This window comes from Zychaea mexicana, assembly GCF_025766255.1.
Source record: "Zychaea mexicana strain RSA 1403 chromosome Unknown BDB00scaffold_2, whole genome shotgun sequence".
NCBI lineage: Eukaryota > Fungi > Mucoromycota > Mucoromycetes > Mucorales > Lichtheimiaceae > Zychaea > Zychaea mexicana.
Genome location: NW_026516665.1, coordinates 1001206 through 1016589, shown reverse-complemented (window position 1 = coordinate 1016589; position 15384 = coordinate 1001206). Strand labels below are relative to the sequence as shown.

General features: G+C 42.9%; 4 protein-coding genes across 4 annotated transcripts; 2 read left to right on the top strand and 2 right to left on the bottom strand.

Moving 5' to 3' along the window:
* Positions 1 to 3366: 3366 nt before the first annotated feature.
* Positions 3367 to 6259, top strand: BDB00DRAFT_796806 (FAD binding domain-containing protein). The gene is made up of 9 exons (XM_053121497.1): positions 3367 to 3545; positions 3673 to 3855; positions 3986 to 4367; positions 4499 to 4777; positions 4871 to 4930; positions 5017 to 5102; positions 5185 to 5263; positions 5348 to 5424; positions 5535 to 6259. The coding sequence occupies exons 1-9, from the start codon at positions 3438 to 3440 to the stop codon at positions 6150 to 6152; spliced, it is 1872 nt and encodes a 623-aa protein (XP_052985685.1). The 5' UTR covers positions 3367 to 3437; the 3' UTR covers positions 6153 to 6259.
* Positions 6249 to 9489, bottom strand: BDB00DRAFT_796803 (Noc2p family-domain-containing protein). The gene is made up of 11 exons (XM_053121496.1): positions 9267 to 9489; positions 9170 to 9191; positions 9035 to 9101; positions 8206 to 8953; positions 7865 to 8130; positions 7456 to 7782; positions 7229 to 7374; positions 6919 to 7144; positions 6749 to 6850; positions 6580 to 6648; positions 6249 to 6502 (listed from the first exon to the last, which is right to left on the bottom strand). The coding sequence occupies exons 1-11, from the start codon at positions 9436 to 9438 to the stop codon at positions 6389 to 6391; spliced, it is 2259 nt and encodes a 752-aa protein (XP_052985684.1). The 5' UTR covers positions 9439 to 9489; the 3' UTR covers positions 6249 to 6388.
* A 693-nt stretch (positions 9490 to 10182) lies between these two features.
* Positions 10183 to 11146, bottom strand: BDB00DRAFT_233402 (uncharacterized protein). Its single transcript, XM_053116579.1, has 3 exons — positions 10682 to 11146; positions 10575 to 10608; positions 10183 to 10503 (listed from the first exon to the last, which is right to left on the bottom strand). Exons 1-3 carry the CDS (start codon positions 11007 to 11009, stop codon positions 10263 to 10265), a joined length of 603 nt encoding a protein of 200 aa, XP_052985683.1. The 5' UTR covers positions 11010 to 11146; the 3' UTR covers positions 10183 to 10262.
* A 33-nt stretch (positions 11147 to 11179) lies between these two features.
* On the top strand, positions 11180 to 15232 carry BDB00DRAFT_866895 (armadillo-type protein; the record flags this gene model as incomplete). The annotated part of the gene is made up of 12 exons (XM_053126279.1): positions 11180 to 11185; positions 11269 to 11340; positions 11440 to 11651; positions 11729 to 11998; positions 12090 to 12141; positions 12249 to 12365; positions 12428 to 12555; positions 12633 to 14089; positions 14171 to 14394; positions 14471 to 14679; positions 14744 to 14981; positions 15065 to 15232. 12 exons carry the CDS (start codon positions 11180 to 11182, stop codon positions 15230 to 15232), a joined length of 3153 nt encoding a protein of 1050 aa, XP_052985682.1.
* Between the last annotated feature and the right edge of the window lie 152 nt (positions 15233 to 15384).

Sequence of the window (15384 nt, the reverse complement as noted above, 5' to 3'; positions counted from 1 at the left end):
ATATCTCTTTAACACAACTGTATCTCGAACAAGTGACCGCATGCTCATAGGCATCGGTCCAATTATCCTCTATATTGAGACATAAAACTTTAAACCTAAACTGATGAAAAATACTTACCTAATTTTGGCTCTATCGGCATAGTTTTTTCTGACAAGCTGATCTCAAACAATGATGTCAAAAAAATAAACAAATTGATATTTATATTTCTTGATGAGTTGCTACTACAACAATGGAAGAAATTTGACAACAATGGCATACCGTATGGTGTATTTCATCTATAACCGCCAATGTTTCAATTTTGAGATTTCAAATGCCGCTTCTTTATTTGGTAATATTCAAATAATAGTAGGGAAATCGTCACGACGGTGTGAGCTGTAAGTTCGGGAAGTATATCTTTCCACAAGAGTGATAGCTTCGGGAGTTGGTAGTTCTTGGGAATAAGCGTCTATAAAACGCCACACCCTTCCATAAAATCGTCTAATTAGTGTAGGTGCTTCGTCTGGGGGCGAAACAGTATCCAGGAACTTTGGTAAGTTTTCTTTCAAAGCTTTAAAACTGTAATCACAATTGATTCGTGCATGGTACTTTGCTTGGCCCCAATATCGTTCGATCCAATTGCACTCGCAATGGAATTTTGGATATAGCTCAAAAATGTGACCCGCGTTCTCCACAGCTTCACAAAGGGCTGTCTTTTGATCTCGAAAGTCGGGCTGGGCACCAAGAAAATGTCTAGCACAACACTTGCTATCGTCCGCTTCTTCTTTTTTGCAATCCATTCGCCAAACTTTTCCAGGTCTATACGGGTCTTCCTCAAACCAAAGTCCACGCTCATTCAAAATGATTTTTATCCCCTTGAAATGGCATACTTGCTGTTTGTCGGCCGTGACTATCGTGACACCTCGCTTGCGTTTCTTAATGTTTTCTTCGATGTTCATGTACATCCTTTGTGTTTTCTTTTCTTTGGTTGCTTCATCGATAAAGTAGCTGTCCCGATACACGTGCATGCTGCAGTCATGCTCTGCGTTATCCACTCCACACCGCTTTGGATCCTTGCACATAGTTCTCGCCAGTAATGCATCACTTGGGTAAGCGTTATGATTACTACTTTGATCGAATATAAATAATGCTTGACAACCAGGGTGCAAAAGGTCAAATAGTGGGATCGCATCTTCTTCTAACTGCTTAACCATGTCTTTGCTGGTCCAATACTGTTCTCGGTTAGCCCCTGCATAGAAGTATGTACGCGAGGTCCATATTCCAGATCGCATTGTGCCATGACACGCGCATTGGAACTCGGATATCATAATGGATTGTCCAGGGCTTTTGTTGCGTAGGATACTCTCGCCGTCTGCCAGCCATAGCTTTTGTTTACCGTCGTTTGCATAGAAGGTTGACTCATCATGGGTAACCATAACAATTTTCTTTTGATCAGGCGCTAAAGATGGCTCAATGATGATTTCTGCACGTTGTCCTTCGTACGAGTCCATCCGCTTCTTGTACTCCACCATTCGTTTAGCCCATTTTAATCGGTATGCTACCACGTCATCTCGTTCGTGCCCGTCGTAATATATATCCTTGCTGTTTTTGCGGTATCGATAACCCCACTCAGACATATATCGCCATAATGTCGTCTGTGATACTGAGCCTGGAACACCAAGTATCTCAGGGATGATACTTTCATTGATAACTTTAACAAAAGCAGGGAGGTTACGCAGTTCGAGTTTTTGACCGCCTATCAATAGACGGATTCGTTCTTCCACGGACTCGTCACTGAGGAGTGATTCTCTTTTTACATGCTTCCCTTGTTGATGTGTTGAGATGGACCCAGAATCACGGAATTCGCGCGCCCAGTAGCGGATGGCCTTTGCCCTGTACTCTTTTGATGGGGTGGTCCAGATATCGACAGCAGCTCTTTGAGAACTATCAATCCCTGTGACCGATAGTGATAGTACCGGTATACAGCTTGTGTTTTTGCCATTTGAAAAGCACCCATAGTATTGAGCGTGCTTCCTTTGTTCGCTACCGGCTTTATAAGTGCTTTTAAAGATGCTAAAAGCTGTGAGAGTTGCTCCTCACCATCAATATTGGCGACGCTGTGGTTTTTGTGGAGAGCTTTAGAAGAGTTCTCTGAATGTATACACGGCGTTTGCGTCACCTTCGTGAAATAACTATCGACCTTTTTGCAACCTTCTGCAGCAGCTCTTGCTTCTGTTCGTCTTCGCCAGTTGGTCGTACGGGAGTCTTTGTTATATACTACACGCATGGATTTATCTGCATCGTCTTTCCAAGCCAGCGATAGTTTTGCAGCCTGTTGTAATATATTGTGCGTCAGGTCAAGGAGTTCCCAATCGTTGATATTATCGTCGTCGTTGTTGTCACTTAGTTCAGATCCTGCATCGACATGTGTGATAGTCGCTGGACTTTCCGAAGCTATGAATCTTCCATATTCATCGTGTTGTTTTCTCTTTGCGTTCTCTCTAGCGCTCTTCTGGCGCTTCCTAAGTGGTGGCATCTGGTAGAAGGAACAGGGTGTGGCCACATCTCAGCTCTTGCGAATAACAGTGTAAGGCATTAGATACTAACCAAATTAGGAAATTTCACGTGAGTATTATTTACCCGAATATGCATGAGTGCGTTTCAATTTTCCCCTTCGTCTGCAAAATTTTCCTAAACCGGCAGACTTTGACGACTATCCTCTCCTTCCCAAAACATTTTTTTAAGAAGTTAGCCAAATAGAAATAGACTAAAGATGCTTAAGAAACAATTTATTTGGTTGCTTTTGTGGTAAACTTGTTTTTGGGGGTGCTGATAGCTTTCAATTTTGGGGAAAATTTTGGCGGTTATAGATGAAATACACCATAGTTGCACATGTCATGTTACGAAATTAGACAGATACAGAGAAGATATCAGCATGGACACTGCAAGAGAATGAATTTTGATATAAAAAGATGGAAAGTTGCTTGGGGCGCGCAAGCTTTCCATGCAGGATTAATTAGATATAACAACTAATGATGCTAACCGTCCAGGGATGGAAGGCTCCATAAAAAAATCATTTGATACATAGTGTACAGAAGTTGAGATAATATAACAGAAAAGGCTACAGTACATAGCGTGCTATTTTATAAAGTGCGCGTGCGGACATGGCAGTGGATATTTATCAATAGAGCTTGATTAGCAGTTTATTCTGGAAAACGGATTTTGGTTCGGTTACATGATTAACCGCTCGGAGAAATTAATTTCCCGAAATCCGTTTCCGTGAGTTTTTTGAAACGGCTAGGGCTAGTGTATGTACCACAGGGCGCAGTGTTCACACCAGCATATAAAGATATGCATAAACAATAACGCAGTCGCCCTACCGTGTTTCATTTCTCACCTTCTTTTTTTTGCACATCTATTTCTTTCAATTTATACTTTTACCGCTGTATACGTCCAAAATATGGCCACTACTTGCACTGCTACTAACAACGACGGTCAACATATAGAAAATCGAGTTGATGTTTTTATATCAGGAGCAGGTCCTGTCGGTCTGTTCTTTGCCTACCAGGTAATTCTCTTATTTGAGAGTGCATACCTTTTCACACGCGAGGTCCATCGTACTTTCCCAGCACGTTTACGTAAACCATTATATGATTATACTAAGCGATGGTTTTTCGATATCATGTGTATAAAAGATGGCGAAGCTTGGTCATTCAGTCTACATTTGTGATCCAAAAAATGGACCTACCACACAAAGTAGAGCTGTATTGTTGACACCACGAACAATGGAAGTCATGGCAAATCATAATATTGCGCACCATCTTCTAAAGGAAGCTATTGTTGTCCAGGGCGTTCAAATACACGTCCAAGGATCCAAAGTATGTATGGAATCATTTATGACATCGGTGTACGTAAAATGGATTAGCGTGAGAAGAGACAGGAAGAAAATAGAACTAGATGAACTAAAGAACGACAGAATTGACATCATTACTCCGTATCTACGTATAGGTCGGCACGATGGATGTGACAGGTGATACGAGCTTTCCTCAAATGACATGTCTTGCACAAGACATAACAGAAACAGTATTGATTCGATTGGTGGGTTCGGATTGCATTGCCTGGCACACTCAGTTGATCGATTATTCACAAGACGAGGACCACATCGAAGCCATCGTCAGGCATACAGGGACAGGTTTTGAAACGAAAGTACTCGCAAGGTACATTATTGGCGCCGATGGATCTCATTCAGTGGTTCGCAAAAAGACAGAGAATTGGAATTTCGTCGGATATTCTATGGCTACTCGATTTGGCATGGGCGACGTAGCTCTGACAGGAAAAGATGCATCCAAACTACCGTATACCCGAGCGAATGGATTTGTGCATTCGAATGGTACGTATAGAAATATCGAGAAAGAAGAAGAAACCGGAAAAGCATCCGGATTGTGAGATCCTTGATGAAAAGATGTTTTTGGTCTCGATATTTAATACGGAACTCCATATAACCCTGTTGGCCACACATAGGCATGTGCGGTGCTATTCCCATCGGCAAAAGAAACGGCAAACAGTATTTCCGAGTGGTTGGAAATCTGGGACCTTACGAAGTAGATGAGAGCGATAGAACAACACACGGCGTTGTCCAGGAAGAGCATGGTTTTACGCTTGAACAACTACAAAATATAATGACCGAACGGCTTCACCCATTAGAAGTCGTGGCTCAAGAACCTTTGTGGTTGACCGAGTTTCGCATCAATGAGCGTAAGGCGAATGGGTTTCGTCGTAAGCGTGCATTTTTAATAGGAGGTATAACTTACATGATAAAAATTCGCTGTCACCCAGTTAATGTAACGCATGGCTCTACATGCGCATGTGCATATATACATACCACTATGTTAGACGCTGCTCATTGTCATTCACCAGTGGGCGGTCAAGGTTTGAACCTTGGTCTCCAGGATGGTAAGTGTCCTGAGGGAGAGAAAGTTTCTAATCGTGTAGACTTGTAGCTGATCATGATATATTGTCTATCATTACTATTTTGTCAGCTGACAACCTTGCTTGGAAGCTGTCAATTGTCCTGAGAGGTCTGTCTTCTGACGATGAGAAAATACTTGACTCTTATGTTGTCGAGGTAAGCTACTGTAGAAGAAGGATACGGTGTGACCCAGTAACGACAAAATGCTAAAGATCATCATGCTTGTTGGGCACTGTAGCGTGAGCCTATCGTTGCGGCAACTTTGCAAACCACAGGGTCTGCAACACGATTTGCACTTACAAAGGGGCCAATCTTGTGTAAGTTTCTTGAATTGAAGTTCTAGGTTGAATAACACTTTGCACGCATACAAGCTGATGTTTATATCATATTTTTGATGACAGCGGCTGTAGGATACTTACTTTCTGGAGCACTGTCGTTCGATAGAATCAAGAACTACTTCATTGTACAAATGATGCAGGTTTGTTTCTACACGCTTCTCCTAAATTTTTGTAGAGCTTGATTGTCGTATAGAAATCCGGTTACATTATGTGCATTTTGTAACGTGGCCAAACAAAATATATCTTCCAGGTTCATGTGCGGCTCCCAAAGGAATCTCAGTTGTTACACTCTGCCAACTCAAGCAGTAACAAACACAATAGTACCGACCTGATTGAACCTGGAAATTTCATGCCTGATACTTCTGTCCTCCGCAAACGTGTGCTGACCAGCAAGCTCGAGCGATGCACATTGCACCAAATTCTTGCAACGGATACAACCACACAACACGCTGTCATGTGGATCAGTAGCCGTCCATCACGTTTCCCATCGAATCCGTTGACACAAGAGTTCTGGACAAAGTTTTTCGATTCCAAATACCCGTCAGCTACTGTTCGGCCGATGGTGATCGAGTCTACATGGCATGTGCATGAATCTAAAGCACCAGAATTTGTACAAGAACATGGCGAACAAGCATCAGTCGCAGAGACTGCTTTTTGGTCCGAGGATCATTGGGATACGGATGGTTCGATATCGAAACGTGTTAATTTGGGGACACACATGTACGACAAGCCAGATGTTCCAGCTGCCATTGTCATTCTTCGACCCGATTTATACGTAGCATACAGTAATCTGGTCCGTTCATCGAGCGATATTGACAAAGCATTTGAGTTTCTTGGCGCGTATCTGAAAAAGGAAGATGGTATGTAGTAGTAGCCACAGCTAGGATGCTCGATGTAGTAGTACTATCAGGAACTACAGCACATTTCAGAAAGCATCTTAATAAAAATATGGGCACCAATATATCCCTTGCACGCATGTACCAATATCAAGTAGTTTAAAATTACTGGTTAATAGGTGGCTTTCTTTTATTTTACAGTTGTAGAAGATGATGTGAATTGCAAAATGAATGATATGAATGTCTTTTGTGATAGTCTTTTAAGAAATTATAATAGTTTTTGCTGCATTTCTTTGATAAACTTGTCCACGTCTACCTGATCAGTAGGACTAAAGTCAATCTTGGAACGTTGCGTCAAGATGTATTTGGATTTAATATCGAGCTGATACAATAAAAACCATAGACAAGTCAATATAAGTTTCTGCTATTCTCAAAACACCGAACAAAATAGTGTATTACCTTGGATGCCAGATCATGAAGCTTTTTGGATTGTTTCGATGGTTTGGATTTTTTGAGGAAACGTTTGATCTATATTGTGCATAGCGGCAGGTAGAAAAAAAACCAAACAGATCAGCATGAATTAACAGAACTCTTCGCATTTTGTACAAGTCTAGAATTGTAAACTTACCGCAACAATGCCAGGTATAACCATTTCGGGATAAGCGATATGGTAAAAGTAACCCTTATAGTAGTTCAAAATGCATTCATTCAGCTGCTCCAGAACGCCATCCTTTAAAAAGATAGAGGGTACGAGTAAGCGTTCGAACAAAAGTGCAATCGTATGTTTCTAATATTTACCTGGAAGACACGGCCACGGAGATAGTTTTGAGGTGTTTTTAAATGAATATCCCATTGCAATGGTTTGAGAGTAGAAGGCTTTGCTTGTTTTGTCAATGCCGGGCTCTCGAACAGCTCAAACATGTATGGTGCCAAGGGGATAAACACCTTTGTGGAAACACCCAAGGTTGTCATAGATCGCAACACGTGGAAACGAAGAGGATAATATTGGGCATCGGGGACCAATCTGACAAAATATTCTTGCATTAATCATCCCTTCTGTCTACGTGTCTCTCTTTTCAATCATCATAAAATATACATATCCACTCACTTGATGGTACCGAGAGCAACCTGCGCCAATGGGTAGATCAAAGGCCGTAATTCAGACGATTCATCTTGGCAATTTGCAGCTAGTACATTTGCCCAGAAATCGATACAGTGGATAAATTGCCAGTTGTAAACAGACGTGTAACTTTCCTATAAGTACAAGATATAAGGATGATCAGCCTTACGCTCAGCCGTTTCCGTGAATTATGTATTCTTCTCCAGCCTTCCTACCTTTGTTTTGGTCTGCATAGCGTTTCGTAAAGTGATTGCGAGCTGACGGATATATACGAATGCTTGTTGATAGCTCAATTCTTGATCGATTCCATAAAGCTGGACGGCCAGATTCCGCATCAAATTGATGGCAGGTAAAGTGTGAGCATTTGTGTTTTTGCAGTTACGCACAAAGGTCAGATAGATGTTTTTGAGGGCCAAATCCAAGTATGTAGACTGCTTTGTTGCTTTGGGAACAGGTGCAGTAGTGAGCGATCGGATTGCCAAGAAACTTTGGATACGGACATTATCAGACGATGTGAAATTAGACCACATGTTCAAAAGAATCTACATAGAAAATACCGCAATACTTTTATGTCAATTCGTCTGTTCTCATTCTCCCCATTATCTCTACATTTTTCTATCTTACCTTGAGATATTCCTTGGCATATTTATCATAGCACGCCCAATAAGCTGAGCACTTTTCTGCCTCCCGTACAGCGACATACAGCATATCTGAATCGGTAAGACCAGACATCAAGTGGATCAAATTGGATAAATATAACTTCACCATGCCCTGATGGTATTGCCAGCGAGTAGCTGTAGCTGGAGACTTGTTTCCTTGACCGCACTTGAAAACACGGTTGAAAATAATTGGAGCGTTTCGCATTGTAGCAACAACGAGCTGATTGAACACTAATGGAACAGTTATATATGCGCGTAAGTTACACGTTTCACAAGTTAAGCCCACAATATACTATAAAAGCTTACCATTGGGATTAACAATGCGATACACCAAGCTGACGCGTTCAAGCTTTTCTTCGTCCGACATTCTAGCAGCAGACTTGAATGCAACCAAAAGCTTCTTCATAGCATTGACGCTCTGCTTTGTTTCGACTTCTTCGATCCATTCATTCAACATGCTCTTGGTCAGGACTTCCAATCCGCTTTCATCATCCTCGTCGCCATCCATTTCTGCTTCGCTGTCGCTCTCTTGCTCTAAATTCTCGTCGTCCATATCGACATCCATTCCGTCGAGATCCTCGCTACCCAGTTCCTCATCACTTCCTTCATTCTCATCTTCATCTTCATCGTCTTCCTTTTCTGATTCGTCGAATTCCAACAGGGCATTTTCCTCTTTTTGAAGATACTTGAAGAATTCTGGATCTTGCTTCTTCAATTGCTCGAGCTCTTTCTTGTGTCGCTTGATATCTTTGTTGAGCTTTTTGCTGTTATCGATGTCCTCATCATCATCATCTTTGTCGTCGTTACCGTTTTCTTCATCGCTAGAATCGTCGTCGTCTTCTGATGATTGTTTGGCGTCATCGCTAGCTTCTAAATCGTCCTGGTTTTCATCATCGTCTTCGTCCTCGTCGATCGCATCCGATACGTCTTCTTTGTCGTTAACCAAGTTTTCTGACATGACCAAATCTTCGACCATGTCTTCTTCGTCGTCGTCGTCGTCGTCGGAATCGTCAACTACAGCGTCGTCTTCAACTTTCTCCATAGCTTCAAGTTCCTGGATTTCAATTATTTGTTAATATAGCCAATCTACTTTCGAAACAGCCCCGCAATTCTCCTTTCACGAAATCACACGTACCTTGTCGAGATCATCGTCCGAACCGCTAGCATCGAAACCGCCCGCGAAAAAGTCCTCAACCGACATTCTATGAAAAAGGAGAAGTTAAGTGTTGGACCGTGTTGGATAAAATAGATAGGCGTTTATGTAACGTACTTGGTATTGTCACTTTTTTTCTCTAGTAAAGTCAATCGTTGAATCCTATTAGTATGCTTCTTTCAATCTTGTACACTTCTTTGTGAAAGGTGTTTACCTGCTTTTTTGCTTGACGATCCTTTACCGGCAGGTTTTGTCACAGAGGGCTTTTCCTTTTTCATGACTTTGCCTGGCTTGCCATTCTTAGGAGCCTTGGACACGCCAGCTTTTGATTTCCCCTTTTGGTTGAGTTTCTTTGAACCGTTTTGATTCTTATGTGATTTAGCCATTGCAATCGATTAGGTTTTTTTTTGTGAGGCACACACACTTGCACTGTCAAATATAGTAGTCAATCCTGCTCAAACTGAGATTGTCGAAATTTGTGACGGCTTCGCATGTTTCGATGGCTTATGCTGCTGGTTATCGGCATGGATACGCCGCCAGCTCCGATGGATCCGAACGCTTGCTTTTTTTAACGAAACAGTTTCTGAAGCAGTGAAGGCCTCAATTGTATGATTAACGAAAGGCAAAGACAAGCAGCGGAGGTTGAGGATAAGTGTTTGAGTATATCGTGCTTTCTAAAGGATACGACAGCGGCTTTAGTCCCATTATATCAGAAACTGTATCTGTTTCCTTTTTTTAAAAAAAAGTGGTATATAAGCAGGACTCCTTTGGCCGAGTGAATAAAGTGTACTTCAGATGATTCTGCCCTTTCCCTTCCAAAAATACAGTCAAGTATCTATTTGCAAACAGGAGGATCAAACTGCAGCATGGCAGCCGATTGCTGTTATATGTATATGACATCGACTTATTATCGTGTTAAGAACCTAGCATCACATTAAAGAAAAAGATGCCACTAGTGTCACACGCACTGCTGCCATTAATGTTGAATCACACGAGCCAGCATGTGACACAGTCCAGGAACAGCATGGATACGCCAGAGTGAAGGATGATGGACATTTGGCAGGAAATCATTCGCGAATAGCATCGGGTATTACGCTCGCTAAACTCTTCAAGAAGCCTAACACCAGACACTCGAATCTATATCTCAAAGACCATTATCGTATATTTTATGTCTGCTGTATCGAAGGTAATAATCAGCATGTATTCTACATTACGAAGTTACCAGTAACTTGCGCAACGTAACGCTAACGCGTGTTCCACGTTTAATCAATTCTCCGTCTATACTATCCACCATCCTTTCCTCTATCCCATGTTCCCATTGATAACGCGCTTCGCCCGAGAGTGCCAGGACATCACCAGGACGTAGCAGCACAGGAATTTTTCGGCTATCTTTTTGCATTGTCATGACACAGGAAGAAAGAAGCGAAACGACCAGTATTCCATCATCAAACCTATTGGATCACTTAGAAAAAGTACACTTGCGTATCAATAAGCAGGCAATAGAGAAGGGACGAATGCTTACCGTAATAAATCTATATGTGATTTGATACCCTTTCCTAGTTTTGATTTGAAGATATTAGTTAACCTCTTCTTACCCTGCAAGGGTGGGTTGATGGTGATGATATATACCTTTTTGATACAAGTTGATAATGGCTTGATCAAATAAGGGTGTCCGGCTTACGATATTCTCGGGAAATAACTCAGAGCACATGGTTTTCACCCAGGGTTCCAACCAAGCGAAATGCGCAGGTAACGTACCAAAGCACATACCCTGGTCAACGTCGTCATGAAAGTAGCGATGGTCTGTAATGGCTTGCAGCAGAGTCATTTGTTCCTCATGTGTTATTGCTTCTCTTGCTAACTTAAGTCCAGGGATGGCAGGACATGTTTCCACTGTAATTTCAACCGCAGGTCCAAAAAGCTCTTCCCAGTCAACGTCACTGCCAGTGTCACTCATTCGGGTTTCTGCCTAAGAAGTCTTCTGGCAGTTGACCTGTCGCTCGTGCAAAAATAATTTTGTGGTAACTGAACGAAAAGAGACAAGTTTCAAAAAATAAAAAGAGAAACCCAGCAACTTTCCCTTCTTTTCTTTTTTTTGTATTTCCTGCACAACTCGCTGCTGTAGTTATGGAGGTGTGAACGAGCTTCTCGTTATAAACACATACTGTTCTGTTTGCTGAACCATTATTAAACATACAAGCACTTTATTCTTATAGCAATACTTGGCAGGTCTTGACGATTTGCTAACCAAGTTAGCCAGCGCTCAAGATTCTGAGACGCTTCGCAATGTAAAAAAAAATTATACAAAAAAAACAGATCGCGGCGGAATCAGGAAAGGAACAAAAGAACAAAAAGTGTTTTAACCAGGCTACTCTATCTTTCAATAGGCTACGTCGACTTTGAATACTCAATATTATACGACCGAGAATTGTGTACCGGGTTTAGTGGAGATCATTGGCCGATCAGCTCATTTCCAAGTGCGTCAACTCGCTGCTGTGGAGCTGCGCAAACGTATCAACAAGTGGTGGCCCGAACTTCAAGAGGCTAGCCGAGCATCGATTCGAGGCCAACTCTTACAGATTGTTTTGAACGAAGAAAAGTAAATATCGTTGCAAAAAGGGATCATATACGAGGTGTTACGATAGAAGAAGTAAATCTGATGGCTGTTAACAACAGAGAACTTGTACGGCACTCAATTGCTCGCGTGATCTCGTCTGTGGCCCGACTCGATGTCCCTAACGAATCTTGGCCCGAGCTACTGACGTTCCTCAACCAAGCCTGTTCGAGTGCAAACGCTGGTCATCGAGAGGTTGGAACGTACATCTTGTTCACCTTGTTTGAAGTTATTGCCGAGTTCTTCATGAACAACATGACTCCATTATACGAGTTGTTCAACAAAACCTTGGTCGATCCTGAAAGTCTCAAAGTCAGAGTTACTACTGTTTTGTAAGTACGCTTTTTCATTGTTGATATGCGAATAGTGCGATTTTTCTTTTTTTGGGACGAGGCTGTATCCTGATGGACGACGATTTAATAGAATCCTTGGCAAGTTGGCGGAATTCATCGATATGGAAGACAAAGAAAACATTGTAATGTGGCTACTTTATATTTCTATCTTTCATCATGTCTTTGGGCTGTATTATTAAGTTTGGGGACCGTGTTTTTCTCTACGTGGGGCGGGCTGTGTGCAATATAGAAAGCATTCCGCGACATGATTCCAGCCATGGTTAACGTCTTGGAGGAATGCCTGAAGAACGACGATGAAGAAAGTGCTGGCGAAATTTTTGAAGTGCTCGATACGCTCCTTATGCTGGTATGTTCCATATGTCGTTTAGTAGTTATGCAGTCAATTTTATCCCACTAATTATCATGCAGGATACCCCGCTATTGTCAAACCATCTGGTCGATCTCATTCGATTTTTCTTGAGCATTGGAACAAATCGGGAGGTGAACGAATCTGTTCGTGTCATGGCCCTGTCATTCCTCATGTGGGCTGCTGTCTAGTAAGTGAAACGAATGGGGAGGGGGTTAGCCTGGGGAATTGACGGAACATGTGTCACTTACTTTGTATGTTTTATAGCAAACAGAACAAGATCAGAAGTCTCAAGTTGGTTGGATTTTTGATCGAAGGCTTGATGCCTATCGGTGCTGAAGAAGATCCAGAGGATGTTGATGAGGATTCCCCATCTCGTTTGGCATACAAGGTGCTCAACGCGCTCGCAACCAACATGCCACCGCAGCAGGTGTTCCCCGTGATTATGCCTATTGTTGTCGGCTACTTGCAGAACCAAGATCCTGCGTTTCGCAAGGCAGGTATGATGGCTTTTGCTGTGATTGTCGAAGGATGCGCAGATTTCATGAGCCCCAAGTTGGAGGAGTTGCTGCCGTTGGTATGCACAGGTCTGGGCGATCCCGAAATTGTTGTACGACGAGCAGCATGCATGGCTTTGGGTTGTCTGGCCGAAGAACTTCAAACAGAGATCTCCAAGCATCATCGCGAGTTGTTGCCCTTGGTTTTCAACTTGATGAACGACACCAACCCCGAAGTGACAAAGCATGCTTGCAATGCACTGGATGCCATCCTCGAAGGTCTTGGTCAGGAAGTTGTGCAGTATCTCCCCTTGTTGATGGAGAAACTCTTGTTGTTGCTCGATAACGCTTCGCAAACCGAAACCAAGGCTACAGTGATTGCTGCGATCGGCAGTGCAGCACACGCAGCAGGCGAGGATTTCGACCCTTACTTTGGCCAGGTGATGCCTCGTATCCGTGCCTTGATGACCGTCAAGGAAACCCCTGATCAGCTCTTGCTTCGTGGTGTTGCCACCGATACAGCTGGTACGATTGCTCAAGCCGTGGGTGCTGAAAAGTTCCGCCACTGCGCTCAAGACCTGATGCATTTGGCCGTCGACCAGCTTCAACTCGACTCGAACCGTCTCCGCGAATGCTCGTATGCCTTCTTTTCCATTCTTGCCCGCGTCTTTGGTGAAGAGTTTGCTCCCTATCTCCCTACAGTGATGCCTCCAATCCTTGCTTCTTGTAAGGCTGAAGAAAAGGATGATGGCATTCTTCTTGGCGAGGTTGACCTGACGACCGGTAGCATGGATGGCGAGGATGAGGAGGACGATTTGAATGCCTTTGGGTTCAACTCGGCACTTGCAGACGAAAAGGAGTTTGCAGCTGATGCGCTCGGCGAGATGTTTGAGAACACACGCTCTCACTTTTTGCCCTATGTCGAAGCATCCGTTCAAGAACTGTCGCAACTTTCCTTTCACATTTTCGATGGCGTCCGCAAGTCTGTGGTTGGAAGTTTGTTTGCATTCCTCCGAACATTCTATACCATTTCCAGTCCTGGCGAATGGGCACCCGGTCTTCCGCTCAAGTACTCTGTGCATGAAAATGTGCAAAACATGATTGGCGTTGTCATGCCAGCAATCTTGACTATGTGGAAGGACGAGGATGACCGAACTGTTGTGGTTCAGGTTTGTCAAGAACTTGTGCAAGCACTCAAATTGATGGGTCCTGTTGTCGTTGCTGACAGTAAGTGTTAAGTGATCCAAGTAGATATAACAATTAATCAAGTGCAAGCTTCTCCCTAACTCAAACACCTTTATCTGCTAGACGTGGAGGAATTAGCCCGCAATCTTTTGGAGATTTTCGAGAAGCGATCTGTTTGCCAACAAGCCTATGATGATGAGGACTTTGTTGACGAGGATGAAGAAGCTGAGTCAGAGTCTCTCCTCATTGGTTCTGCTGCAGACCTTGTTGCCGCACTCTGTGGAGCAATTGGTGAAGGTTTCTCTTCCTATTTTGACATCTTTTTGCCTCTCATCTCCAAATACTATGTAAGTTTTGCTGTTGAACCTTTTGATTGTCCATCCATGAAGCCTTGAGTGTTTATGGTGTGTGCATAATTTGTAGAAAAAGACCAAGACAGCTTCCGAGAGATCGATGGCCGTTGGCTGTTTGGGCGAATGCATCAGCGGTGTCAAGTCTGCAGTGACTCCTCATACTCAACGCCTGCTCCAACTCTTCATCAAGGGAACCAGCGACGAAGATCAAACTGTCCGAAGTAACGCTGCATATGCTCTGGGTGTCTTGACTCTGTATTCGCAACTCGACCTTTCCTCGTAAGTGCTTTTTTAAGAACAATGACGATAGTCATTGGTGATGACTAAAATGGTTTATTACTAGACAATACCCTGCCATTTTAACTGCATTGCATCCTTTGTTCCAAGACCAAACACTCCTCAACACGACTGACAATGCTGCTGGTGCTGTTGCTCGGTTGATTCTTAAGCACCCAAATGCCGTGCCCTTAGATCAAGTTTTACCTGTCTTTACGACAGCGTTACCTCTGAAAGCCGATTATGAAGAAAACGAGCCAGTGTTTGAGTGCTTGTTTAACTTGTTCCAATCCAACAATGCTTTTGTAAGTATGGTGTTTGAACACACGGTGTACCTTACTAGATACTGATAATACCTTCTCCCCGTATTTATATGATATATTGTTAGGTTTTGAGCCATCTTGCCGAATTCCTCCAAGTGTTCACACATGTGCTTTCCGACGAAGAGCAGATCAAGGAAGCAACGCGTGCCCACTTGATCGAACTGATTCGCGCCATCAACGCCCAGTCACCAAATCTGAACATTGCATCTTCTGAACTCGCCCGTTTCTTATAGACTTATCCATCACACATTGCAACATTGTGAGAGAAATCCAAGGCCATTAAAAATATACATCTACACCTTCACACACCTTCACACGCATCAGCATCCTTTTTCTCTCTCTGTACTATCATCATTTTCTTTGTTTTAGAAACAAGCCTGTCTCA